Below are 27,810 nucleotides of genomic sequence, written 5' to 3' on the forward strand. Positions count from 1 at the left end.
TGGCGAGATTTTCAAAGAAATAGCCCTAACATTTGTGGAGTTCTTTATAGGTGAAATAACACTTTTTCAGGCAAATAACATAAGTTATTTGTCTCTCAGAATGCCCCCGTGGGTTAGGGTATGCATCATCATTTCTAATTGAGAGATGAGGAAACATGCACAAAGGGATTCGACAAGTTGTTCAAAGTCACAAGAGCACGTTGGAAATTGACATGGGATGAGCATCTAAGCTGGCACTGTCCAGTAGAAATAGAATATGAGCCGGTGCACACATAAAAAAGGAAAAAGAAACAGTTGAAATGCATGTCAATGGTATATTCTATTTAATCTTGTATACCACAAATATATCATTTCCATGTGTAATCAGCATGTAACCAATATGTAAAAAGTTATCAATGAGATAATTTGCATTCCTTTTTTTTTCTTGGTATTGTCTTCAAAATCTGGTGTGTATTTTATGCTCCCAGCACATCTCAATTTAGACTAGGCACATTTCAGGTGCTCAATATGCACACGTGGCTGGTGGCTACTGTATTGGACGGAGCAGAGTTTTTCTGATTCCTTGTCTTTCTGCTCTGCTAAACTGTCTCACAAATACAGATGGAGGGAGATGGGCATCTCATACCAAGGGAACAGTAGGAGCAGGTAACCGTGGAGGGATGCAGTTGGTACCTCAAAACGTGTAATCAAAGAGTTTAATAAGGAGTTAAAGAACCCAACAATGGGTGCTCAAGCACCCCAAAACTAGGAAGAGTAGAGCTACAAACACTCCTGGAGCCTGGAAAAACCTGTAGCCTTAGGAAATGTCTGCCTGAGAGAAACTGTGGCCTCTGGGAGAGAGATGGAAGCACTGTTAGTGTACCATCCAGCCAGGTAGACAGTGAGGAGATCAACCCATGGCCTCTTCGCCTTCCCACCCTCAAGTCTCCAGCCAGTGCCTCTCCTTGTCCAAACCCGACCAGCAGTTAGAGGTGGCGAGCCTGCTGATGCATCCATAAAGCTTAGCCTCCTGAGGCACAGAGAAAGGCAGAGACGGGTACAGCCTGGACCTGGAGGGCGAGAAATCAAAGACACAGACGTGTGGGGCATGCTTACTGGTTTGGATGGGGAGTAACAGTACAAGGACGGTGGTAGCAAGTGACACGATTGAAAAGTCGGGCAGGAGCCAGGTAGTGGATGGGTTGTGATACAGCGCAAACGAGACTGGTTTAGAATCTACAGGCGGTAGCAATCCATGGGGGGCTTTAGTGTGAAATCTTCTATAATCAAAATTGGGCACAAGAAGATGATCCTGACAGGCATTACACTCTGTTGGGGTTTTGAGATGTGAGTGAGTTTCATCCCTCACCTCTCAAATGAACCTGCTGAGAAACAGATACAAGAGGCAGACAGGAATCAAGACACTTCATTACTAGCAAAAAAGATGGGGACCGGGCTTCCCTGGTGGCGCAGTGGTTGAGAGTCCGCCTGCCGATGCAGGGGACGCGGATTCGTGCCCTGGTCTGGGAAGATCCCACATTTCGCGGAGCGGCTGGGCCCGTGAGCCATGACCGCTGAGCCTGCGCGTCCGGAGCCTGTGCTTCGCAACGGGAGAGGCCGCAGCAGTGAGAGGCTCGCGTACCACAATGGCTGGAAAGTGAGTGAACAATGTGGGTCCTAGGCCTTCTTTTTGTACTACCTACAGCTCCTCAGCCAGAGACGGAGCATCTAGGCCACTGTAGGGCTCACTGAATCAGTGGGTTCCCTAAGGAAGGAAAGGAGCCTGCATGGGCAGGCTCCCGGCGGAGAGAGGAGGATCCGCATTCTTACCCCACATAAGGCCTGGACACGAATACATTACACGGGACTCTTACTCTCTGTGAGATGGAGAGGGACAAGTATAGATGCAGAGAAAACAGGAGCTCGTGCTCCATACATTCCCATGAGGTCTCACATATGTGTAGAGTCTCCCATGTCACAGATCAGAAAGAAAATGGGAAGAAGCGAAATACAGCTTCTTCTTCCAGAATCATTTTAGGGTGGAGTGACTCCAGGTGGTTAGAGCAGTTCACACTGGTTAGAAACTGGTTAGCGCCAGTTAGGAAGCTATTCTGTGGGAGGACTTAAATAGTGTTAGAAAAAGAAATATAGGGACAGTTAGTAAATACAGGGGATCATGGCATCAACAGGAACTGGTACCACAGTTGATGTGGGTGAATCAGGTACAAGGAAGTGCTATTAGAAAGAAAATGCATCTTGGGGGGATGAGAGAATCAAGGACAGGCTGGGCCAGTGGTACCTGTGGGAGATGCAGCTGAAGCTGTCCGGCAGGATGTTGATGCTGGGCATCTGGAGCTCAGAAAATAACATGGTGTTAGAGATACTGACATGGAACCATCCAGAAGTGATGGTTGAAGTCATGATAAATCCCCAAAAGAGAAACAAGAGATAAAATGGCTAGCTGATGGTTCTTTAAATTTAAAAGAATTAAAATAAAAAATCAATTCCTCAGTCACACTGACTATATTTCACGTGCTGCTAAATAGTTATATGTGGTTAATGGTATTTGGAAAACAAAGATACAGAATATTTCCAGTCATCACAGGAAATTCTATTGGACAGTACAGTCGTGGAGTATTATATATTGGCTGAGGATGGTGATTGGAAGAACACTTTACTTTTTCTCCCCAACACACCTGAAAGAAAAGAAACGAAACTACGAAAGAAGTGGCGCACAGAGGCAGAGAAGCTTTCAAGGAGTAAGATGATCGAGAAGATGCCTCCAGGCAAAATATAGCTTTTAAAATGTTGCTTAGGCGGAACTCTACCTAGGCTGAAGTCATTTATGTAAAGGAATAAGAGACAAGTGAACTTGGACTGGTAGATGGGAGGAAGTTAACGTTGGTAATTGTCAAGGAAAGATCAGACTCCTGGTTTGGAGGACAAGGACCTGACAATCACATCATGGGAGGAGAGTGTTTCCCAAATCTATTTATTCACATCAATTTTTGAGTGATCGGACATTTAGCAAACACAATTATAGCACCCATTAAATGTTGATTGTCTCTGCTTCTCTTCCTAGCTTGAGTTTTCCCCCTCTTGGATCCACAGTTATTGTGAAGAGCACAAATGAAACATGTATCCAATCCTCAAAGAGTTTACAGTGTAGAAGGAAAAATACAGCAAGAGCATAGCAGAATGTAGAAGGAGATTAATTCCCCAAAGAAATATACAAGTGAAACACTCAAGGAGGTCACAGCTAGGTGGAAGAGAGAGGGTCTTGGTGGAGGAGGTGAACTTTCAGCTGAGTTTTGAAGAGTGGATAAGGTTTAGGGATGAAAGGAATTTATACCAGGTGGGGGAAAAGCATAAGCAAAGGCACAAGTATAATAAGATAAGAAGAATATTCAGGAAACTGAGAATGTTCCACTATAAACTAGAGGATAGTTAATATGAAATATATTAATAACAGATAAGGATGAACATGATGGTCTTGTTCATGGCACATGGGTGGTCTTAAATGTAAGAGAAGGAGAATAGCACAAAAAGGGTTTTCTGGCGCATAATGAAAAGACCTATCTAACTGGAGCAGAAAAAACAAACATTCTGAGGTTCTGCAAATTCCAGGTCAACTTTGATTCTCCCTTGAATGAATGAATGTCAAGGCTCTGCCTTACTAGGTAACAGTTATCTAGAGCTTGAAAAAACACTTCCCTAGATGCTACTGGGCACCAACATGCATTCAAACAACCAACTCAAAACTCTGTAAGAAACCCAACTTTCTCACCCAATCTATTGTGCAAACCATTAGCTTACACCAATATTGTCTGACAAAGATGTTTAAGTTAAACAAAATTGCTTTAATACAGCTAAAACACCTGCTGCATTTCATAATAATCTTCCTGCTGTTGCAACATATGGCATCATCAGAAACTTTATTCCAGGGCCCTCAGAGCTTTGGCGATACCTCAAAATGCCATGATTACCATAAGCAGGTTTCAGCAATTCTCAAAGATGAAAGAAAAACTATTAATTCATTTTAATATTTAAAACAAATATGGGCCATTTGGATCATTTGCAAGAGAGGTGGGATTACAAAAACTACAATAATTAGAATCTAACTCCCCAAAGAGAGATGTTGTAAGACGTAGCTTCCAGATGGAAAATTCCTTTCACAGGTCTGTATAAGACACGTTCTCAGCCTGTCCCAGGCTCTCCTGAATTAGATGAGTCCTCCTCCAAATTTTTAACGGGGCTCACGGTGGGCACAAGTCTCTTTACTATTTTTTTGTTTTTGGCCATGCCACGTGGCATGTGGGATCTTAGTTCCCTGACCAGGGATCAACCCGGAACCCCCTGCAGTGGAAGTGTGGAGTCTTAACCACTAGACCACCAGAGAAGTACCAAGTCTCTTTACTTTTATACAGAAGAAGAATTATTACAACATGACCCTGGTTTAGGTGGAGGTGAAAGGAGCCAAAATTTGAATTCAACATAACTCAGTTAAATAAATGTTAATCAGATCTTATATTTCAGCCATTGTGCTGGATAAATACCAGAGAATCAGATGAATCATGGAGAAGAGCTGCCTTTAAGTAGTCCTTATTGGCCATGGAAAAAGAGAAATGCAGACTAGTAAACATTATAAAGTATGACAGGTTCTATGATACAGTTAACTTTAAGGCATGTTGGAAGTATAAGGAAAACATTTCAACTCAACAAGCAAGCCTCACTGAGGAAGGGATGCTGGGACGGTATATCCAGGCAAGAGACATTACTCTGAAAGTAATGAGAGGCAGGTGGCTTTCTAGGCTGCCAGAACCACATGACACAGAGCAGGGAACTAGCAGTTCAGGGAGCTGACGGTCATTTGGTTTCACGTGTGTGGCAAGGAGGCGGAAAGGGATGTGAGGAGAGAGTAAAAAGGGTGGATCCTGGAGGATCTGTTGGGTCATGCATGGGGGTTTGAATTTTATCTTGGAGGGAATGTTACCATTGAAGGGTTTTCCTGCAGAGAAGAGTGACATCAATGTCACTGTCATCACAGCATCCTCTCTAATATGCCTTGAGCACATCCTCGGCCTTGGGCTGAGAACTGTTCATCCTTAATCTCACCACAACCTTGGAGGAAGGTAGGACCATTATGATCATCTTACGCCCACAAAATCAAGGTCTTTGGAGGAGAGTAGTTTGCCTAAGTCCCTACAGCCAGGAAGCACAGGAAGCAGGACTGGAATCCAGATCTTCCAGACATTGAAGGTTTTGCTTTTGACACCTATGGTGTACTGGTTCTGAACCAGACCAGGCTTTGGGGATGGAGACCAAGAGACCAGACAGGTAAGGGATGCTTAGTATGCTCTGTGCTAGTTGCAACTGATGACAAAATTGTTAAAAAAAAAAAAAGAAAAAGACCAAGTCCTTGCCTCCCAGAAAAAAAGAGCCAATATGTGCTCAACTTCTTGAAGCCGATCATCTAAATTAAAAATGTCAACATTTGGGCCCATTCAGTAGTTTCTTCCTGGTATTGTGCCAGGTGCTATGGGAGGGAACAGGGTTATGGTAAAGTTGAGAGTCACCTTCAAGGAACTTTGTTAAAAACCTAGTTCAGAAGAGACCTTGAGCAAAGAGTTTTAGCATTTGCTGGTTCCTCCTGTCTGCTTGCTCTCGACCTTAAGAACAATGCCTGCAACTTCAGGTTATCCAAGGAAAAAGCCTGATTCTCAGGACTTCAAGTATCTCATCATGGTGTGGGACCCACCAAGCAAAAGGAAGCATGGCTCATGTGCCACTTATCCTTTAGCTATTGCTTGGCAGTTTTTCTTTGGAAAAATGATTAGTAACCATTATTAAACATTATTATTAAACACTGACAATCTCAGTCATTTCAGAACCATTTATTCCTCACTGGTTTTCAGAAACTGCTACCATAGGTCACTCTCAAGGGACAGTTTATCCTAACAAACAGGCGTGCAGTGATTCAGATCCAGTGTGGCATGCTGTAAGAGAGACCTGTAATAGATTTTGTTCTTTTTGACATACAGAGCACATTGAACAATGCCTACTGCACAGGTTAACACTCAGTAAGTGGATATTTCCCTGAGTGCACTCAGAGCTTGCTCACGTTCACTAGGATAGTAAGCAACTAAGGAAAGATTTCAAATCCTGGGAAGTCTCATTTGAAAGCCTGTGCCTTCTCTGCCCATCTACCACTGAGGAAGTTCTCAGGGATAATGGAAACCTGAATCAGAGATCAATATCAATGGAAAGTAATTTTAGCACTGAATGATACAGAGCCAGCTAGCTTACATACTAGCACGGGAGGGAAAGAGAGTGGCCAATATACCGCAAACACTTTATCAGAATCGTACACACAGGACTATAACAAACCAACAGCATACTCTACTTAATCCTCAGAGCAAAGAACCTTCCACCGAAAGAGTCTTTTCTTGTATTTCATCTATAAAAAAAAAATGAGGTTGACTTATAGTTTTGTATTGCTTTATATATGTCACCTTATTTGAGGCAAACACAATGCTGAAATAAAAGATATTGTCCCAAGTATGGACTAGGAACCTAGGACTGACAGTTAAGTGGTTTAGGTGGCCAACTAGGAGGTAATATGGCTGCGGAACGAATTCTAGCAAACTTTTCACCACATTCGAGTTGTCACTTGTTCTCACCTCTGTGTATTATTTTCTTCTTCCTTCCGTCAACTTAAAAAAAAATAAAGATTAGAGAGGACGGAGGAAGCTCCCTTCACTGTGTTAGATTACTACATCATAGTGACTCTGAGACACTGAACTTGGAGAATGGGAAAAGAAGAAAAGCCTTATGGGTATGACAAGGCAATCATTTTCAGTGTCTCCAATATTTCATATACATTAAATAAAAGACTGAGCTTCCCAGACAACTTATCCACAATTGCAGTTCTGGTTGTGACAGAGCGTCAAGAACAGCTGATGAATTAGTAATACAGCAGCACTGTCTGAATTGGCATAGATCCCATGGAAAGAGTGACGTGCCAGTCTGGCACCTGCTCTGTTTTGCAGGAGAACACAAGGTATATGTGTATATAACCTGGAAGATACTGGGAGATGTTTATCGTACAAGGTGATTTCTTTCTTAAAGTTATTTTTCTAAATTATTTTATAGTGATGTTCAGGGCAACTACAATAAATCTATTAGGAGGTTCCATAATTGTTTTAGGCTTCAACTTAGAAACGTCCTAATTCTGAATCCTATGAAATCCACATAGGTTCTGGAAATTCAGTAGTCTCCTCTGTGCCCCTGGCAATAACATACGGCGGTGGGAGTTGAGTTTTGTCAGGTTGCACCCTACCTGTCCACCTCCTTCATTATCACACAGACCTGGCTTTGCTCATTTTAAAGATCCATGTTTTACCGATGATTCGATCAGGTTAAAATGAAAAAAAATGTTGCATTTTTTTGAAGCTAATTTCTTTATAATGTCTCAAACCATTGCGGCATAAAGCTTAAAATAACAAGCGTATGTCCATAGACATAACTTTAAAAAAGAGCCTGGTACGGTAGAACCAATAAATCTATTGAGCATAGGATTCCCATGAGCATATAAACATGTTGAACATAAAATATGCTCATTCTATAACCAATTTTAACACATTCCTGTTAGTCCTATTTGAACATTACTTTCAGAGGCAAAGATATGCATTAATTGTAAATATATGAATAATTTTAATAGGAGCAAATCTTTCTTTTTTTGAAAGCTAATTTTATTTTGGGGAAACATATCATTTGAGGCCAAAGCTATTTTGTAAAACCTTATAACATCCACCCAGTCAGGATGTCCAAGAAACTCCCTTATCTTAACCTCCTCCAGCTAAAACTCATGGTCTCCACCTTGAACCAACTTGCTTTCTTTTCTGCATCCCCTATCCTGGGATTGGTATCACGTTCCATAAAATTTATTGTGTTCAACGATGTCTTCTGAAAATCAGGATGAAGTATTAGGAACTACACATGTAAAAGATTTTCCTCTGAGCTTCCTATAATTTGAATTGCTATGTAGTAAAAAATTTATTTGAAACAGCAATTTATAGTTTGAAAAAAGGAGAGTCAAAGATGAGAATGCTAATGGTTTTCAGAAACCATGGCCTTGTCCACAAACACAGATGTCAGTGAAAAGTGTCAGAAAATCACTTTATGTCTAGAATCATTTTATTTCTTGTGGGGAAAAATTAATTGAGTGCGGCGAATAAAGCTAACTCACTTTGACTCGTGAGTCTAATATAACTATTTCCATAAGAGCGTATGGAAAAACCCGAACAAACTTTTTGGCCAACCCAATATTTTAGACTCTGGAATCCCATGACAGAAACTCTGAAAGAACACTTGCAAGTCAGGATGTGTTTGGGGAGAAAAAAGCTCCATGTAATTCAGAGACTGGCTAGGTGACAACCAGGGCATATGGCCCTTCCAGTTGGTACCTGTCTTTGGTTTTCCGTCTCTAGGCGCAGCCTGGCTTCCACACACCTCCGTGTCTCCAGGAAGGCTTGGCGCTGGGCCCGGTCTGACAGGTAACTGATAAAGATTCCAGCCGTGTTCATACACATGAATAACACTGCCTGGGCCACAACCTAAAACAGAAATACAGACATAGCCTGGTCAGGTGGTTAAAACAAGAGCTGTTTGCAGGCAAAGAGAAAAAGTAAATAAATAAAAATTTCCAATATAAATCTTAAGGTAGTAATCCAAATGTTTAGTAGCAGGTTAGTAGAACCTTCATTCAGGTCTTGGGGTCAACTCATCTCCTCAGACCTCCCTCAACCACTCTATCCAATTTAAAGCTTCTCTCTCTCCACGTTTGAATTTGAACTCGGATTGGAAACCTCAAGTAAAATAGAGCAGCTTCTTCAAGGGGCTGGGGAACCAGGTGAGAAGAAGAGAAAGAGATGAATAAAAAACAGGAAAGGTGTTAGTTGAATGGTACTACACTGTATTTTGACTTTGGTACCCAGTTCTTCTTGAGTAGCATGTAGGTCCTGATGTTCCTAACTCAAGAGAAGATGTCTACTGCTTTCCATCTCCATTGCCATTACCCATCTCCTAGGCATCAAAATCTCCTGGCTGGACTCTTAAATTAAACGTTGTACTTTCATATTTGCCCCCTTCCATACTTCTCTCTAGTGAAGAAAAGCAGGCAGATACTGGAAGGGAGTCAACACTTGGAAGAAAGAAACAGCATAGTGTGGATTTCTTGATTTTTATGGCTTTAGCTTGCGGGCAGGTAACACTCAGTATAGGGTAGGGGAGAAAAACTCCAATAGAAAACCCCAGTGGACTGAAGAAGCAAAGAACAGAGTTCAAAACAACTATGGCTGCTGAAAAGTGAGAGGAAAAGCCCCCAAAGAAGGGAACCAATGAGGGGGAACCTTAAATTCCTATATAAACTCTTCCCTAAACCACATATGCACAGGGCAAACAGCAAATGATTGAGTTGATGATAAAAGAATTGAACTGAGATTTGAACTGCATTTCAAAAGACAAAGATTGTCATTTGATGCCAACCAAGTTAACCACTTTCTAAAACACAGCACAGCAAAACAAAAATCACAGTTTCCAGAAGAATGTAAGAGAATCCAGAGTCTTAACCACATAACATCCACAATGTCCTGAACATAACATGAAATTACGTGGCATGGGCATATACAGAAAAATGTGACCCCTTCTCAAGGGAAAAGATAATCAACATAGGCCTGTTCTGATCTGACCTGGGTGTTGGAAGTAGCAAACAAAAATCATAGTAGCTCTTACAACTTTGCTCAATGATATAAGGGTAAATATGCTAGTAATTAGTGCAAAGATAGGAAATATCAGCAGAGAAATAGAAACCACACACATAAAATGGAAATTCTAGAACTGAAAAAACACAATACCTGAAATTAAAATTTTACTGAATGATATTAACAGCAGAATTTAGATGATAGAAAAAAGAGTCAATAAGCTTGAAGCTATATCAACAAACCAAAGACAATATGAAGAGCAGTCAGAGTAAAATGTTATATATAAGGGACATACTCTCCAGTTATGACAATGATTTTCAGTTAGATAAAAGAAATGCATCGCTAAAACATAATGATATAAAAAGTTTGCAAATCAAAACAAAATAAAGCTGGTTTTGCTGTGTAAATACATATTAAAGCGAATTTAAGGAAAATCATTAGAGATAAATAGGGTTACTATGTAAGTATAAAAGGTTTAGTTCCTCAGGAAGATATAAGAAGTATGAACTTGGACACATTTAACAATATAGCCTCAAAACACCCAATACAAAGTAAGATATAAATCTATGGAATTAGTTATAAATCTACAATTATAATGGTCTATTTTAACACAATTTTCAGCAGTTAATAGATAAAGATTTTTTAAAAATCAACAAAGATAGAAACAACTTGAAAAGCCCATACAATTAACAACCTTGAAATGGAACACGGTATGCAAGTTTAATAGTACAAATTCTTTTTTAGGCACATATTGAATATTTGTAAAATAAGATTTTATGATAGGACCTGAAGTTAGCTTAGCCTCAGCAAATTTCAAAGAACTAGTATCATGTAACCACAGTCAATGACTACAATAAAATCAAGTTACAAAGCAATTTAAAAAATAACTAAAAGAATACCATGTGTTTAGAAATTTCAAATACTTCTAAATAACTCATGGATCTAAAAATATAATGGAAAATATGTATAGCTAAAGAATAATGAAAATACTACTGAAAAAAACTTAGTAGTCCTCACCAAGGAATATATAATAATAAATGCTTCATTAGAAAAAGAAAAGTATATATATAACTGATTCATTTTGCTGTACACCTGAAACCAACAAAACATTGTAAATCAACTATACTCTAATAAAAATTTTTAAAGAAAGAAAAAGAAAGGCTGAAAATGAATGTGCTAGCCATTCAACTTAAAGGTTTAGCAAAACCCAAAAAACAGATAAATCCAAAGTATGTAAAAGGAAAAAAATAAGAAAGGAGCCGAAATTAATGAAATAAAAACCAAATATAAAATACAGAGGTTCAATAAAGTCAAAAGTCTTTTTTCTGAAAGGACTAATAAAACAGTAGCACTTCTTACAAGCTTAATAAAGAAAAAAAGGGAAAAGGTTCAAACAAGCAATATTAAGAATAGAAAATTAGAATTTAAATATATGGCAGAAATTAATAGATAATAAAAATATATTATGAAGTTCAATGTTAATGAAAATCATAAATGGAATTACGTATTTCTTAAAATATATCTTTATCAAAACTGACTCAAGAAGACAAGAGAAAAATTAAATAAATGCAGTCATAATTAAATATCTTTCCACAAGGAAAGCAACAGGCCCAGATGGCTTCATCAAAGCATTCTACAAACACATGTTGAAGAAATAACTTAAATATTGCATAATCTAGTCCAGAGAGTAGGAAAATAGGGAACATTCTCCAACTCAGGTTATAAGGCTAGCAGCGTCCTGCTACCATAACTAACAAAGTTGGTGCATAAAGGTAATTACCAGATAACTCTCACTCATGAACATGAAAGAAAATTCCTACACCTAATATTACTAAGTCAAATCCATCAATACATAGAAAAAATAATTCAGTTTGACTACATTAAATTTATCCCAGGAATCTGAGGATAGTTTAACATTATCCAATCAACTAATGCAATTCACCACATTAACAGCTTTAAAAAAAAACATATAATCATCCCACTGAGATGAAACAGCATTGATGAAATTCAATATTCTTTCATTTAAAAAAATGTGGAGATTAGGAGTAAACTTTCTTAATCACTATGCAGAATATCTACAGAAACAAAGACAAAAACACCTAAAATGAACAACTTACTCAATGATAAAAGCTTAAAAACATTTGCTTAAAGGCCAGGATGACAGTTATCTCCAAATGTATTCAACATCATTCTCAAATTCCAGCTATCTCAGTAAGACAAAAACAGAAACAAAATAAAGGTGATAAAACGTGGAAAGGAAGAAATACACTTTCATTTTTGCAGATAATTATCTATGTGGACTATCTGAAAGTCTCTACAGAAAAATTACTAGGATTAATAAGATTATATCCAACAAAGATGTTGGATATAAAGTCAGATTAAAACGCTAATTGCATTTCTAATGCAACCATGATAGACAGATAGAAAATTAATTTAACAGAGAAAATAATGAAATTGAATTTAAAATAATCAAATAAGACCCAGATGGAGGGTTGTACACCATGTTATGCTGTAAGACGAAAGAATTGCCATAGTAAAGATTTCAAAACTTGGTAGGTATTTTTACCCCCAGTGGAATTCAAGATGATTCTAAAATTTGTATAGAAGATCAAAGAGTCAAGAATACATAAGATATTCTTATGGGGATATATGTATACGTATAGCTGATTCACTTTATTATACAGCAGAAACTAACACAACAATGTAAAGCAATTATACTCCAATAAAGATGTTTAAAAAAAACAGAATACATAAGATATTCTTAAAGGAGAACAAAATGGGAGACTTGCAGTACCAGGTAACAGACTTGTTATAACACTGCAGTGATTAAGACCTCATGGTATTTACACGGGGATACACAAATTGACCAGTGGATGTGAATAGAGAGCCCAGAAACATAAACACACAAACTTGATAATCGTGCTTTGTAGTTATAAGGAGAAAAGAGGGACTTTTGAACAAAGGGTGTTAGAACACTTTGTTATTCACTTGGGAAACAAAGTAAAAGTAAATCCCTGCCTAAGTCAATACATAGAAATACATTGCAGGTGGATTAAAGTCTTAAATATGAGAGGAACAAATATGAAATTTTAGAAGACAATCTAGGAGAATACTTTTACTACTGTAATGGATTTTTAAAATAAAACGCAAAGAATACGAACCATAAAAATAGATGAATTCATTTGACAAAATTAAAATTAAGCATTTCTATTCATTGAAAGACAACATAAATAAAATGGAAAAAACTATAAGAAGAGATATTTGCAACATTTATAACTAGCAAAAATTAATTTTCAGCTCATATGAAGAACTTGTATAAATCTATAAAAAATAAAAACAATCCGATAGAATACAGGACAAAAAATAAGCAGGTATTTCCAAGACAAGAGACTATCAATATGAAAATAAGTGTAGCAATCTAGGAACTCTAAGTTAAAATCCATACCCATTCCACATCTACCTGGTTGGCTCCAGAAAGAAAAAAAAAAATAGTAGGGTGTTATCAAATCAGCAAGGATGCTGTTGGCAATGTGAATTGACACTGCTACTTAGACTCTGCACAATGTTTAATTTGTACATTGCTAAACTGCACCTTTCCCCTCCATACCCAGAGCCATCTTTGCAGATATGGCCCAGGAGACATGCCCAAGAATGTTAAGAACAGCATTTTCTACAAGGGCTTGAAACTGGAAATAATCTGAATGTCCACCAATAGTAGAATGGATATTTTAGGATGTATTAAAATAATTAAATACTACTCAGCGGTGACAATAAATCTATTATTGTATGAATCAAAATAGATAAGAAGAGAAAACAATATTGAAAAAAGTGTGATCCTAATGACAGTAAGTTCAAAAACAAGTAAACTAAAATAATACATTGTTTGTGAATATATGAGGTAGCACATGACTCCATTTTTTTTACCCGTCAAATTGTCAAAGATAAACAATTTGATAACACATTACTCTGGCTAGGCTGCAGGGGAAATAGTCACTCTTATACCTATTTGGTGAATCCATGAGTTTGGCAATATATATCAAAATTGACACTCATCAATTCATACTGATCAGCTCAGTAACTCCATTTTGGTGTAGCTCCAGGTGCAAAGATCAAAGGCTGTCACAGCATTCTTTGTAAAAGCACACAATTGGAAAGAATCTAGATGGCCATAAATAGAGGATCGGTTAAATTATAAAGCCATACAACTGAACATGTATGTAGATAAAAACATGGAAATTTTCTGTATACTAACACAAAACATTCCAATATATACTATTAAGTGGGGGAAAAAAATAAAGGACTAATATTTCCTATCCTTTTTCTATGCATAGACTCTTTCCGTAAGGTACTGGATAATTCTGGGGACAGAAACTGAAGCCTAAATTTATAATCTCTACCGTTTATATTTTTACATGTAAGTGTGGTAGCTATTCCAATACATAGATTTTTAAATAAATAGATTGATAAATGCACTGTTAGAAAAGAGAAAAATGCAAACCTCTCATCATGACAATAAAGCCTGCTTGATCTTCTTCAGACTCATTTCATACCATTTCTCCTCTTACTCGTTTTGTTGCAACCAATCGGGTTTACTTTCTATTCCTCCTCTAAGTATTTCCTCTCTCTGGTCCATTGCAAAAGCTGTTCCTTCTGCCTGGGACATTCTTCCTCACACTTCTTGCCTTGCTGATTCCTCTTATCCTTCTGTTCTTGGCTTTATTAGTTTCCTCAGAGAGGTACTCCCTGGTCACTATATCAAAGTAGGATTTCCCTGACATTCTTTATCCCGGCACTCTGTGCACTTATCACAACTTGTAATTATATATTTATTTGCACACTTGGTTGTCTGGTGCCTATCTGTCACATTGGATTATTACTTCTAATAATGCAGGGATGACATTTATTTTAGCCCTTGATTGACACCTAGTACCTAGCACAGTGGCTAAGTGCGCAGCACAGTGCCTGTTAACTGTTCAGCCCCTAATAAGTGCTGGATATTTGCTGAATGAGTAAAGGAATGGGTTAATAGCTTTCCTATGCTTCCATCATTATTTACAAGATATGATGGACTAATGATCTTAAAATAGCAATAATAATGTAAAACACCAAAAATATCCTTGACAACACTAATCAATATGTGGGAGCTAAAGCATACGACTTTATAAGAGATAAAGGAGGGAAGCATTTCTAGTAAAGGGATGCTAGCTATTAACTATGTAAGTACTACCCAAATTGCTTTATGGCTTTAACATGATTAACAATCAAAATCCCAAGTGAAATTTTCCTTTGGAACTTGGAAGATGACTTAAAAGTGTATCTGAAAGAATACATGAATTAGAATACTAAAGAGATTCTTACAAAAGCGATTACAGAGGGTCCTTGCACAGCCAGAAGGTAATGTATACCATCATGTGACAATAATTAAAACTCTGCGGCAATAGTGAAAACCTCAACTGAAGAATTAGTGGAATAAAATAGAAAACATAACGAGTCTGTATATGATCCAGACAGCTCAACGATTCAGTGGAAAAATATAATTGTCAGTAACAGGCTGATTTGTCATTTATTGGAAAAAATGGCTTAGAGTCCCCTCATAGTATATGTCAAAATAAATGCCAACGGAATAAAGACTTAAATGTGGGAAATGAGACTACCAAAAAGGGAAAAGAAAATAAAAGGGAATATTGCTCTAATTTAAGCAGAAAAGCTTGAGCCGAGACTCAAATTAAAGGTAAGTAGTGTTGTTTTTTCTTTTAAGGTATTTATTTATTTATTTTTAGCTGCGCTGGGTCTTCGTTGCAGTGCGTGGGCTCTTTGTTGTGGCGCGCGGGATTCTCTGGTTGTAGCGCAGGGGCTCTAGAGCGCACAGGCTCAGTAGTTGCAGTGCGCGGGCTGCTATCTAGTTGGGCTCTCTAGTTGTGGTGCATGGACTTTAGAGTGCGCAGGCTCAGTAGTTGTGGCGCGCAAGCTTAGTTGCTCCGTTGCATGTGGGATCTTAGTCCCCGGACCAGGGATCGAACGCGCGTTCCCTGCATTGGAAGGTGGATTCTTAACCACTGGACCACCAGGGAAGTCCCAGTAGTTTTTTTTAAAACACTTAAATCAATCTGATACATTGCTGATGTGGAGGGACTTTCCTAGGTATTTCTGGAAAACAAACTGGCAACATGTTGCAAAATTTACTCATTTCTTTTGACCCAGTGACCCAACTTCTAGTTATCTATCTAAGGGAAACAATCAAATACAGGATCAGAAATTTCTGTTAAGGGATGTTCATTGCAGCTTTATTAATGAACGTTTTTAAAAATAAACAGAAACTGCATGTTTTTAACAGCAGGGGAAATGGCTGAATAATTGAGGCATGCATATACAAGGGAATATAAAATTGCATTAAAATATTTAATGACATGAGCAAACCTTTATGATACATTAAGCTGTAATATTTAAAACTGTATTAAAACACTAATCTGTAATTTCAGTGTGATCTTAATGCTTAAAATAAAAGGAAATAAATATATACATATATTTGCATGTATATGTCCATTCATAAGTGTGTGTGTGCATGTGCGTGCATGTGTGTGTGTGTATTGAAATAGGAGGAATAGGTTATTCAGACAAACTTACTTGTGAAGATCTAACAAGGCAGAAAACAAAACAAATCAACAAAAAACAAAACGAAAGCAGGAGTCAAGATCGAGAAGAATTACACCCAAACAGATGAACTTAGCATCTGGAGCTCTTTCTTCCTAGGGGCATCTGCAAATTCCAAAGGAAGTGACTGAGAGTCTCAGAAGCAGAGCACAGTGTTCAAGATTCAGGAACCAGGGGAACAAAAGCTGAGCGGAGGCAAAGTAGAGACATTGGAGGAGAAGAGAGTCCCAAAACAACCACTCATGTAGGAACTTGATCCTTAGTCAGTAATTGACTTCACAAATATCTTTACTGCTGCATTTTAGTATCAAATAAATATCTAAAAATACCTAAATTGTGATTATTGCTTTTTTAAAGTAAATTTTATGAAGGAGATGCTATTCCATTATAGCAGCTGCAGATCAGTGGTTCCATGAAAGGGGTGGGGGGACATTGTTATGCCTGCCTCAGATTGGTTCTATTATGTAATCCCTCCAACCTACAACTCTCTCTAGACCCCTGTACGCCCCACCTGTAAGCCACCTCTGCCCCAGAGCTGAGATTCTGAATGTGAGACGCTTAAGAAACATTTGTCGATCAATGCTTTATTTTTCTACCCTTACATATCTGTAAACTGCCATTAACAAATCTTCCTAACCCTTCACTACTAAATAATTTATCCGTTCAAAATGACGTATGGAGCAAGTTCTATGTGTCAGGTATGGTTTTATGAACCGGCAACGTGCAAAGGAGATAAATTTCAGCTCTCATTCCAGTGGTGGGAGACAGGCAATAAACAAATAAATGAAGGAATATTTAACACACGGTGGCTGGTGTGTGTGATAAATACTAAGAAGACAAATATAGCAGCATAAGGAGGACAGAAAGTGATACAGTAGGGATGGGGCTGCTCCTTTATAGGGAGTTCAGAGAAGGACTCTCTGATAAGAAGATATTTGAGCAAGACCTGAAGAAAGTGAGGGAGTGAGTCATGGGATATTTGGGAAGAGCAGTTCTGGCAGAGAGAACAGAAAGTGCAAAGGCTCTGAGGCAGGAGAAGCAAGAAGCCCACTCAAAGTCTGCCATGGCTGGAGCAGAGAGGGATACAGGAGGATGCAGGCACTTTTAGGAGATGAGCCCTGAAAGGTAACAAGCAGTCAGACTGTGTATGGTCTTGTACATGATAAGAATATTGGCTTTTAAGGCATGGGAGAATCCTGAGTACCGGGAGGCATGACCCACCTTCTGTTTTAAGGGTCATGCACTGGCTGCTATGAAGAGAACAGACTCTAGGGGGTGCCAGGATGGAGTCAGGGAGAAAAGCTAGAAGGTTTTTAGGAAAATACCGTTGGAAAGAGATTGTGGGCTTGGACCTGGGTGGCAACTGTGCAGCTGGTGAGATCCCGTCAGATCCTGAATATATTTCAAAGGTAAAGACAAGATTCACTGATAAATTTTGTGTAGATGATAAAAGAGAGAAGTTGAGTGTGACCTCCAGAAAAATTAATCATTCTGACTCCACAGGCCAATCATCTGGGAGAGTTAAAAAGATGCAGATTTCCCCGGGCCCTATTCAGACCTTCTGAATAAAAATATCCAGGGATGAGGCCGCCTGGGAATCTTTATTTTTAGAAAGCTCCCAGTTATCTACTGCAGTGGGTCCATGGGCTGCCATAGGGAATCAGCGTTCATGAAAATGGTCTGAAGATCACAGATAACACTACCTTTTGACCTCCTTTATATGTGTGCATCAGCCTGTACTGTAATAGGGAAGAACAAAGCTGACCCCATATTAGGTCTGTTTCTTTTACTTTAACCTTTGTATTCTGTTGCTTTTGCTTGGAGGTAAGAATGTTGCCTAGAGCCTGAAATGTACAGGACAGCCCATTCTCAAGGCTCTGACCTTTAAGAGTGTAACACTTTTCCATTCATATAGAGATAAAAAGTTGCAGAACAGAAAATAACATTTGTTTGGTTGGAGTTTTACAGGAACATTGTGACCTGACCTAGCGGACAAAGGATTCCTGCACCTTTGTCTGCAAGGTGCAGACCAAGAAGTCTGCAACACCCAACACTGCCCCTCCCTACCTCAAAAATGCTTTGCTGAAACCCTTCAGGGAGTTTGGAGTTTTTCTGGGGCGGAAGCCACCCATCTCCTCGCATGGCCCTGCAGTAAACCTTTCTCTGCTCCCAACTCCGACGTTTCGGTATTGTTTAGCCTCTCTGTGCCCCGGCCACAGGAACTCGCGTTCGCTAACATTACTAAATTCTGAGCTGGCACAGGGCAGACACCACATCCATTGTATCTCATCTCTTAGCACAGGGCCTGGCATTGTCATACTCAACAAACACTTGTCAAATCTAATTAACCTGACAGTCACATGAGTGAATTCCAGTGACCCACCTCTTTGGTGTAGTTTTGTGATGACTGGGAAGAGGGAACTTGTCCCTCTGAGTGGGAAGACCTCCACAAAGTCATCCAGGGCAGGGTGAGTCCCTCCTCATCTTCCCCCATCTCTTCCTCCAAGCCCTGGAGATGGAAGGTTCTCTATGTGGGCCAGGCTGCCCCTTTCTTTCCCGGGACGGTGGCCACAGTGCCCACACTGTGGCCAAAGCCAGGGAGTTCAGAGCGGGAAAGGCTCGCACAGTCAGCTCCCCTATTTGGAGCGGGAAAGGCTCGCACAGTCAGCTCCCCTATTTGACACAGGATTTGCATTTCTGTCATTGCAGCAAGAGCCTCTGCTGTTCATTGCCAACCGGCCAGACTGGAGGTGGGAGAGAGGACTGGCTCCCTGGGGACCTCCCCTCCCCTCTGCACTCAAAGTATACACCACAGGGATGTGCACATTTACTCTGCAGCTGGCTTTGTACAGGGAACATCTCCACAGTCTACAGTCGAAGCTGTTGAAGGCTAGAAGAGCCCTGCTTTATTAAGAGCAGGAAAAGACTCTCCGTCCATTGATTTCTGGGTCTCTGGAAGCATCCACTCAAGTGCTATTGTGTGTATGGAAAGACTAGCTCTGGGAAAGTGACTATTGGACCTGTCCCTGAAGATAGTTTTATTTTTTTAATTTAGTAAGAAAATAAAGATCTGTTGCAATCCGTAACGATCACTTTGCATTTGGGTATTTTCCAGTATTTTAATGGAAACCAGGAATTTGAAAGGTAATACCGTCAAGCTTAATTTATATAAAATGTTGAAAACTATTTTCTTAAGGATTTGCACCCTGATTTGTCTTCAGGACCCATCATAAATTTTGGAGGATGCTCAAACTGAAATTGGGAGACTAAACAGGAGCAATTATAACTTACTTTTTAAAGCTCACGTTAAGTGCAGGGCATCTTACTAAGTGATTTCCATGGGTGTTCTCATATAATCTCAATGAGGCAGGAAAAATTATCATATCCATACGAGGAAGCTGAGGTTCAGAGAGGTTAAGTAACTTGTCTAAGGTTAAACAGCCCTCACTGTGGGAGGGCAAGGATTTAAACACAGGAAGTGTGACTTTGCAGGATCCAAGCGGAAGCTGGCCAAGACCTGAAGGAGACCTTTGATGCAGAGGAAATGGAACCCAGTCAGGAGACAAGGGTATATTGAGTAAATAAACACAGGACAATGCATTAGGAAGGTTGAATATTTTGCCAGCATGTAATAGGTATATGAAATATATGAAAGATGTGGGTAAAGCACTCGTATCTCTAGGTGAATGAATCCAGCTGGAGAGGGTCTGGTGTCATCCTCTAGGAGACAGCTAGCATTTATTGAGCACTTAATATATGCCAGGACTCATTCTAAGGGCCTGGCATTGCTAATTCATTTAGTCCTCACAATAACCCAATGAAGTAGGTACTACTAAGATGGACATTGTCCAGAGGAGGGGGCTGAAGCTCAAAGTTTGACCATTTGCTCAAGATAACTAATGGAGCGAGTGGTAGAGCTGGGTTTGAACTCTGGTCATGGGAGCCAGAGCCTGAACTTAGAACTACTGTGCTCTCCAACCTCATCCCCGATGTACCCCGATGTACCCTGATGTACTAGTGCAATGAAAGTTCACTCAAGCAGTAAATGTGGATTCAACACATGCATGACAGACTACAGGATGTGGCCACTGGATGGCTCAGTTCTTGAGCCTGGTAAAGGGAAAGGAGCTTTGGGAGGGCTGTGCACCTCTGTTTATAAATAGTAAAACCAAGACCCTGAGAGTAACTTGCCCAAAGCTAAACAGCCTGGGCTGACTGACACCAGGCTCTTTAACACCAAAGCCCGTGCTCTTGGCAAGCTGCCGTGTGTTTTCATAAGGCATTCTTAAAATTGCAGAAATGTGCCCATGTGTAGGCCTCTCTGCGTTTGGACTTAGGCCTTAGGGCTGCACATGGAGCAGAGGGAGGGACTGCAGAAGGAGGGGAGCATGAGCCCAGGGGAGAATTAGAAAAATTATATAGGGAGGTTGTGATACTCTCCACAACCCCCAGGAGGCGTTCGGGCACTGGGGGTCCTGACAAAGTGAGTGGGGCAGACACCAACCAAGGCCCTTCACACCTACTTGGTGCTGGAGCTTCGGTAACCAGAGACCTGGGTCTGCATTCCTTGGCTCCTCCACTTACTAGGCATACAACCTTAAGCAAGTCACTTTTTGCCTTTTTGAGCCTCAACTTTCCCATCGGAACAATGGGAATAAAGCTTTGCCTCATAGAACTACATGTATGTATATCTCTCTACATATCTAGATATCTAGATTTATATAATGTATATATACAATATATATATGAATGTGCCTAGCAGATAACAGGTAACCAATAAATGTTGGATATATATTTAAATATGAGGCCGTCTTTCTTTCCAATACGTATATATTTTGGTGTAGTATATATTTTTTTATTTTGGAATAAATGATGCATTAGAGTTTCTTCCTCCAGGTTGAGAAATAACTCAGAGGACCATGAAGTATAAACGCCTTTTGTATTTTATGCAAATTTACGAAGAATGGTTATGTTCATCGTTTACTCCACAGAGAAGGTAGTAGGGTGATCCTGGTAGAGGATGCTGGCAGGGAGCCATTAAACCCAATAATGCCATTTATATGCTACGTGAACTTGGCCCAGTTAGTTAGTTTTTCTGGCCCTCAAATTTCCTCACCTGTAAAATAGGAATACCTTCCTAAATAATGCTGTTGGGTAATTGACAAAAGTAATTAGCAAAAGGCCTGTAAGACAATCACTGCTCAATATGTATTGACTACCGTCATGGTTATGACTGTTATTACTGCTTTTGTTGTCTTTTATGTCATAAGAGTGACTCCGGAGGGTCTGACCAGTAAGCAACCTGGTGAGGGTGGTGTTTGAGAAAGATGTCTAGTAATACAGCACGAGGAAGATTTATCACCCAGGTTCAACTCACTCTTCAGGAACTCAGGTGAGACTGGGGTGGGGGCGATACGGAGGATCCGTAGGCTCAGTAGAGGCAACTGGAGGAACCAAGGTACCGCCAGCATCCTCTGCCAGGGTCGTGGGCTCTTCCCACAGCTGTCAGCCTGTGACCCTGCTTCCTGCTTGCCCTTTATAAATAGTACATGCCGAATTAGAAAAAGAAAGTACAGAGAGTAGGTAATGAAGTTTACAAAAGTAACAGAGCATTAAAGTAGTAAACTTAAGTGCATATCTAAGGAAACAAAAATGATGCAGGCATGCTGAACTCAGAGGGCACGTGATAACAAGTACAACTGAATGATGGAAAACCTACATAAAAAACCCTGGGTTCAATGAATAATATCTTGAGAAATGACAAAGTAATGAGGGGAAAAGGCAGTCTTTTCAGAAGAAAACAAGAAGGGAGAATTTTGAAAAATAGAATGAAAAGAATAAGAGAACAGGAGCGTAAGATTTTTTTTTAATGGATTGAAAAAAACTCTGACATTAAGAAGAAAGTAAAAATGTTAAAGACTAAAAATTGGAAGGACTGGAAGTGAGGAAAAATAAATGATTAAACCCTTTAAAAATAGATGAGGTAAGATGATGAAGTTAAATTTTAAAAAAATATGAGAAGTGTAACAGGTGGTAGCTCAAAATTTAAGGATAAACTATGCTAACGCAAAGTGGCTTAAGATATTAACATATTTATAATGTCTATTCCACTTTATTCAGAGAGCAGGACAAACCAGGTAGCCAATAATTGCTCCAAGACTTGTTTTCCAGGCCGAGGTAACTCTACCACTTAGAATCGCCTGCCTCTTTGCAGGGGGATGTGAGGAGAGCTTCTGTTTACACACTCCAGTTGTGTACCTGGCTTTGGCCTTTACATATGCTATTTTATGGCAATCCAATAGCAACCCTTCTTGGTCTTATTGGCTCCATTTCATAGAAAAGAAAAATGAGACTCAGAGAGGCTAAGAAATTACCCAAGGCCACAGAGCTAGTAAGTGGTACTAGGATGACCAACTGTCCTGGTTTGCCTAGAACAGAGAACTTTGTTTTTAAAGCCTGGATGGTCCCAGGAAAACCAGGAGGAGTTTTCTTAGTGTGCCCTTTCCAAAGCTTCCTCACCATCTGTCTGGCAATCATCTACTCGACTCATGGAGCTCAAGACTCAGCTTGGTCCCCTCCTCATGTAGAAGCAACACCCCCTTTTTCCTCCTTCTCTCTTGGACTGTATCTCATATAGTCATCTATCATTGCCCTTATATGTTGGTGATAGATCTCATCCACTGTCAGCTCTACATTCCCAGGGCCCTGCACAGCACCTACACTTACCCTGTTCCTCATTCATCCTTGGCATCAACAGTTATTTACTGAGTGCCTCCAACAGGTCAGGCAGCATGCTAGCCTATGTGGAGGTGGACCAAACAGGTTCTGCCCTCATCAAACGGGCAGACCATTAATACTGCAGGCCTTCGGGATATATTTGTTGAATGAATGAGTGAGCTTGCAGATGGAGAGGCGATAGGGATGTGAGCTGTTCAGCTTGCTGCCTTCCCTTAGGGGAGGCCTCAGCTAAAGCAGATTCTCAGGACTTTTTTTTTAGGCTGTGCCGTGCGGCTTGTGGGATCTTAGTTCCCCGACCAGGGATTGAAGCTGCGCCCCCAGCAGAACCCATGCCCCCTGCAGTGGAAGCGCAGAGTCCTAACCACTGGACCGCCTAAAGCAGAGTCTCATGGACACCCAAGGGAAGAAGGAAAGTGTACGTCCGCGGTTGTTCCCGCTTAAGTATTCTAGGAAGGTTCTGTGGTTTAGGATTTTAGAATTTGGGAGTCCGAATTTAACCCCAGCACTCTACCTATGAAAGCCTCTGAGTCTATTTTGGTTTTTAATAGAAAGGACTACTGATGGCCTATTATACATGTGCCAGGCACTATACCTGGCTCCAGGGATACAGGACAAGTCTCCCCCTCCTGAAGCTTATATTCTAGTGAACTATTTCTTCACATGCAAAAGGAAGAAATCCCTATGACCTAGGGTCATTGCAAGAATAAAATAAAACAACACACAAAAGTCACTATCGAAGTTACTATAACTTAGCAGTCAATAGGTGATGATCCTTTATGGGTGGTTATAAGGATTAGAGGAGATATAACTGCTACATATAAAGAACTTAGCATTCACCTGATACACAGTAAATGCCCCAACATGGCAGCCACTACTGAGGTCTTCACACAGGCTGTCTCCAGAATAAGGCAGTAGGCAGACACTAAGGAAGAGCCTTTGGGATTTGGTTCTCTCTCTCTGTCTTGCTCTTCTAACTATTTCCCCCGCACGTGCTCCCTGGCTTCTAGTCACATAGGATACTTCGGGTTTATCTGGATCAACTTTGCTGGTTATTCTCTTCTTGCCCCTAAAGAGCTGCCCTTCTGTGCCCCGCTCAGTGCTCCGAAAGCCTGATGTCTCTGGAACTGCATCAGGTCTCATTGTCTTCAACTTCCATTTGGGTTCTGCCATGGCTAGTCCAAGAAGGAGACAGGAAGATGGGAAGAGAGAGAGATTGGGGCAATCCCTCATCCTGCAGCAGTCTGGGCCATGGTTGTTGTTCCTCTATAACATGACAGCTCTTGCCAGGTTCTGGTTAATACCATCCCTCTTCTTGCTCCATCAGGCCCCTGGGGGTGGAAACAGCTTCCTCTGTGCCCCATCAAGCCTTCTTGTTCCCTCAATCCTGTCCCAAACCTTTGCTTGAGCTCACTTCACTTACCCCTAGGAGACTTTATCTGTTTCCTGCTGAGACCTGAATGATACATGAACCAAGCCTCTTACATCTCCAGGTCATTGCATAATTGGTTCCCATTTCCTACAATGTCTCCCTGCCCCCTCCCCTCTCCCAACACACACACACACACACACACACACCCCTACCTCCCTGGCATCCTTCAAGATGCAGTGGCAGCATCTTCTCTTTGGGACTCTGCCGTGAAAGTCCCCTATCTTTCAGGCAGTCCCTCATTCACGTCACCCGCCAGCAGACTCTGGCTGTATACTGCCTTGCACATCCTGTCAGCTCCCGGGACTTGTCCCTGTGTTCCTTGAAGGCTGTGGCTACTGTCACCCATGGCTGCATCCCGTACCTAAAACATAGCTGTCATTCAGTAAATGTTTGTTGACAGGATACTCTCTTGGAATCCAGCCAGTCTGTCCTCAGAACCTACGCTTTTGAGCACCGACGACACTGTGCAGTAAGGACAGTGCATCACAGTAGAGTCTAATAGAGGGTAGGGGGTCTGGGAATACTCCCTGGAGGAGGTGACATTTAAGCCAAACCTTGAATAATGACTGGAAGTTAGACAAGGAAAGAATGGGGAAAGGGTTTTGAAGAAGTAGTTATGCGGAAAAGCCTAGTGGTAAGAAAAAGCAGGGAACATTTGGGGAACTGAAGAATGCCCAGAAAAGCTGGAAAGCAGGGTGGTAAGGTTGGAGGGGTGAGACGTGGAAGTAAAAGCAGGGAGAGGACCAAGAGAGTAAGGCATTTACTATATGCCGAATGCTTTCCATACTAGCACCGCTATCTCATCAAATCCTCATCCACATCCTGCAAAGCAGGATTTTCATCATTTTATATGAATAAGAAAACAGAATCTTAGCTCCTCTAACTTGCCCCCAGAATCAATATTTGACAGTGGAACTGGGAGTATGTCTGATGCCAAAATACATTCCATGTCACTGTGTCCAATCCTTACCTGCAGAATACTTGGCCCTCTTTATTTTACGACTCACAAAACACTTCCTTAAACATTCCAGCTAGAGACAGCATCATCAATGAATTCTTATTAACATCAATATTAATGGATTTTGTTTTAGGAAGAGATGCTTCTTCCAGAGGCTTGACCACATAGGTCAACTTGACTGTTCCTTTGCAAAGAAAACCAAGAGCCAGGTCCAGGTTCAGAGTTTTGTCAAATGTGCCCAGAGTATCGGAGGAAGCTTCTCTATTTGACCCTGAGTTCCACAGCGTGACAAATTATAGCACAGTGGAGTTTTCTCATTTGTGCATTTAGTTTATGTGTATTGCAATTACAAGTTGGGGGTGAGAAAGAGGAAGAAAGAGAAAGACGGAGACAGGGAGAGAGGTGGGGGAAGGGAAGAGAAGGGAAGAGAAATAAAGAAGGGGCAGGAAGGGGAGGTAAACCACTCTATATGGTTTGAGCAATGCTGTCGGTTCACGGGCACGTGGCGTGAGAAGTTGAGGATTTACAGTCTGCTTCAGCCTGTGGCCTCCAGCAGGGTGCCCATCCCCATCGAACTGGATGTGCCACTAGGTTTAAAGTTACATCTTCGTCACACATCATGATCTCTAAACACAAGCCAAATGCTTCATCTGGAGCTCAACCAGTCCGGAGGAAAACTTGGCTGTGTTGGGTTATTGAGATATGATACAACCATTTGCTGACTTTTTTTTGGCATTTAAGAGATTTTTTTTACAACCTGACTTTTGACTAAGTTGTTAGCTTTTAAAACCTAACCTCAGTATAAGTTGTGATGCCAAAGTAGTGTAGGTTTCCCCTAAGTAGCCCAAGTGTTGCATTATGACACATATAACAGAAAATAAAGAAGTCAACAAAAGAAGCAGACATTGGAAAAGCCACAGTCTCATGGCCATAACCCCTCGCAGTATAGGGAACACTGGCAGGTGAATAATAAATGCTTTTTGAATGAGAAAAGGAACTGATGACCCATCTGCTGCTGGCTGTCAGGAAAGAATCAGGTGTCCTCTCGGAAAAGGCTCTTGATGCAAAAGGCACAGGCATTTGGCAACGCTGTGTTGGAAATGAAGTCTATAAATATTCACAGGCAGGCAAATCAGATATGTTTTGAAGACCAAAGCGGACAGTGATTCAATTCTCTTCCCTCTCCATCGAGGGCCTGTCAAGCATCGCATCTAAAGTGTGTTATGGATGTGGCTGGAAGGAGGCAAAGGGCCAGTCGGGGCCTCTGAGACTCATGTGAATTGCCCCCCTGCTGGATGGACCCTCCTGGTCGGGTCACTGGCAGGTTACTGATGAAATTTCCACCTTTGCCTTTTTCTCCGTTCCTGACACCCAGGGCACGGGAGAGCTGAGAGTCTGCCTTAGCTACCTTTAAGATTGCTTCTTCTTCCAGGGTTAGCTGCAAAAATCTGAAAATGGAGGTGACGGTATGAGCCTGGGGTAGCTTTGCTCTAGCTTTGGAGATAAATGTGTGTGTGGGGCGGGGGAGTCTGGCTTGGGGAGAATGCTATAGGTGTCTCCAGTAGTGTCGTGTCAGACCTGGGGAAGTCCTCTGTGGCAGAGGGGGTGTGGGAATGGGCACAGTGGTTGCATCACTTGTCCCACTCCTAGAAGCTGAGGCCAGGATAGAATAAGGGAGCACCCTGGTGTCATTTTGAAATCAATACCCTCTAAAGATGGGACACCACCCTCCAGGATGCAGGGGACACTACAAATCAAAGGTATGATGTTACGCCCTGGTAGGTGGGATGCATGAGTCTGGGAAACAAGCGGGGGGGAAGCAGGAGTGGCCCTATTTACCATCACTCCCAGTGACCCACTTGGGGAGCCTGAAACCCTGGATTCTATAGCTTTAGAGTTCCAGCTTTCCACAGGTTGACTACTTCCACCAAGCGACACAGTAATAGTCCCACTGAACTATAAAAATGTGGCATGTTGGGCTCCTTATGCCAAGGGGCCGGAGACAAGAAGAGTCACCATTCAGGCAGGGGTTCTACCCTGGCCTAGGAAAGGCATGGTGATCAGAGGCCCAAATGCCTGAGGGGTTAGACTCTGCATCGTGCCATCAGGTAAACCACCAAAACCAGCAGAGATGCTAGCTGGGGTTGAGGGGAATCTGGAACAAAGAGAAGAGGAGGGAGACCACGTATATCAGTTTGGGCCCCAAGACCAGCTTCAGCAAAGGGGACTGTAGTTTATCTCATTTACTGTCCTCTTCTAAACTCGCCCAAAGAAGAGAGGCTCACCAGGGTCAT

The 27,810-nt window shown here is 40.9% G+C and overlaps 1 protein-coding gene across 1 annotated transcript in view; it reads right to left on the reverse strand.

Annotated features, from left to right (window-relative positions):
• The window catches only part of ADCY8 (adenylate cyclase 8), a 218,934-nt gene that overhangs the window by 162,092 nt on the left and 29,032 nt on the right, over nt 1–27,810 (reverse strand). The window contains exon 2 of the mRNA XM_024741236.1: nt 8,445–8,594. Coding sequence (XP_024597004.1) covers nt 8,445–8,594 — 150 coding nt within the window. The remainder of the gene's footprint in view (nt 1–8,444; nt 8,595–27,810) is intronic.

Source organism: Neophocaena asiaeorientalis, unplaced genomic scaffold (assembly GCF_003031525.2).
Source record: "Neophocaena asiaeorientalis asiaeorientalis breed wild unplaced genomic scaffold, Neophocaena_asiaeorientalis_V1.1 scaffold177, whole genome shotgun sequence".
Lineage (NCBI taxonomy): Eukaryota > Metazoa > Chordata > Mammalia > Artiodactyla > Phocoenidae > Neophocaena > Neophocaena asiaeorientalis.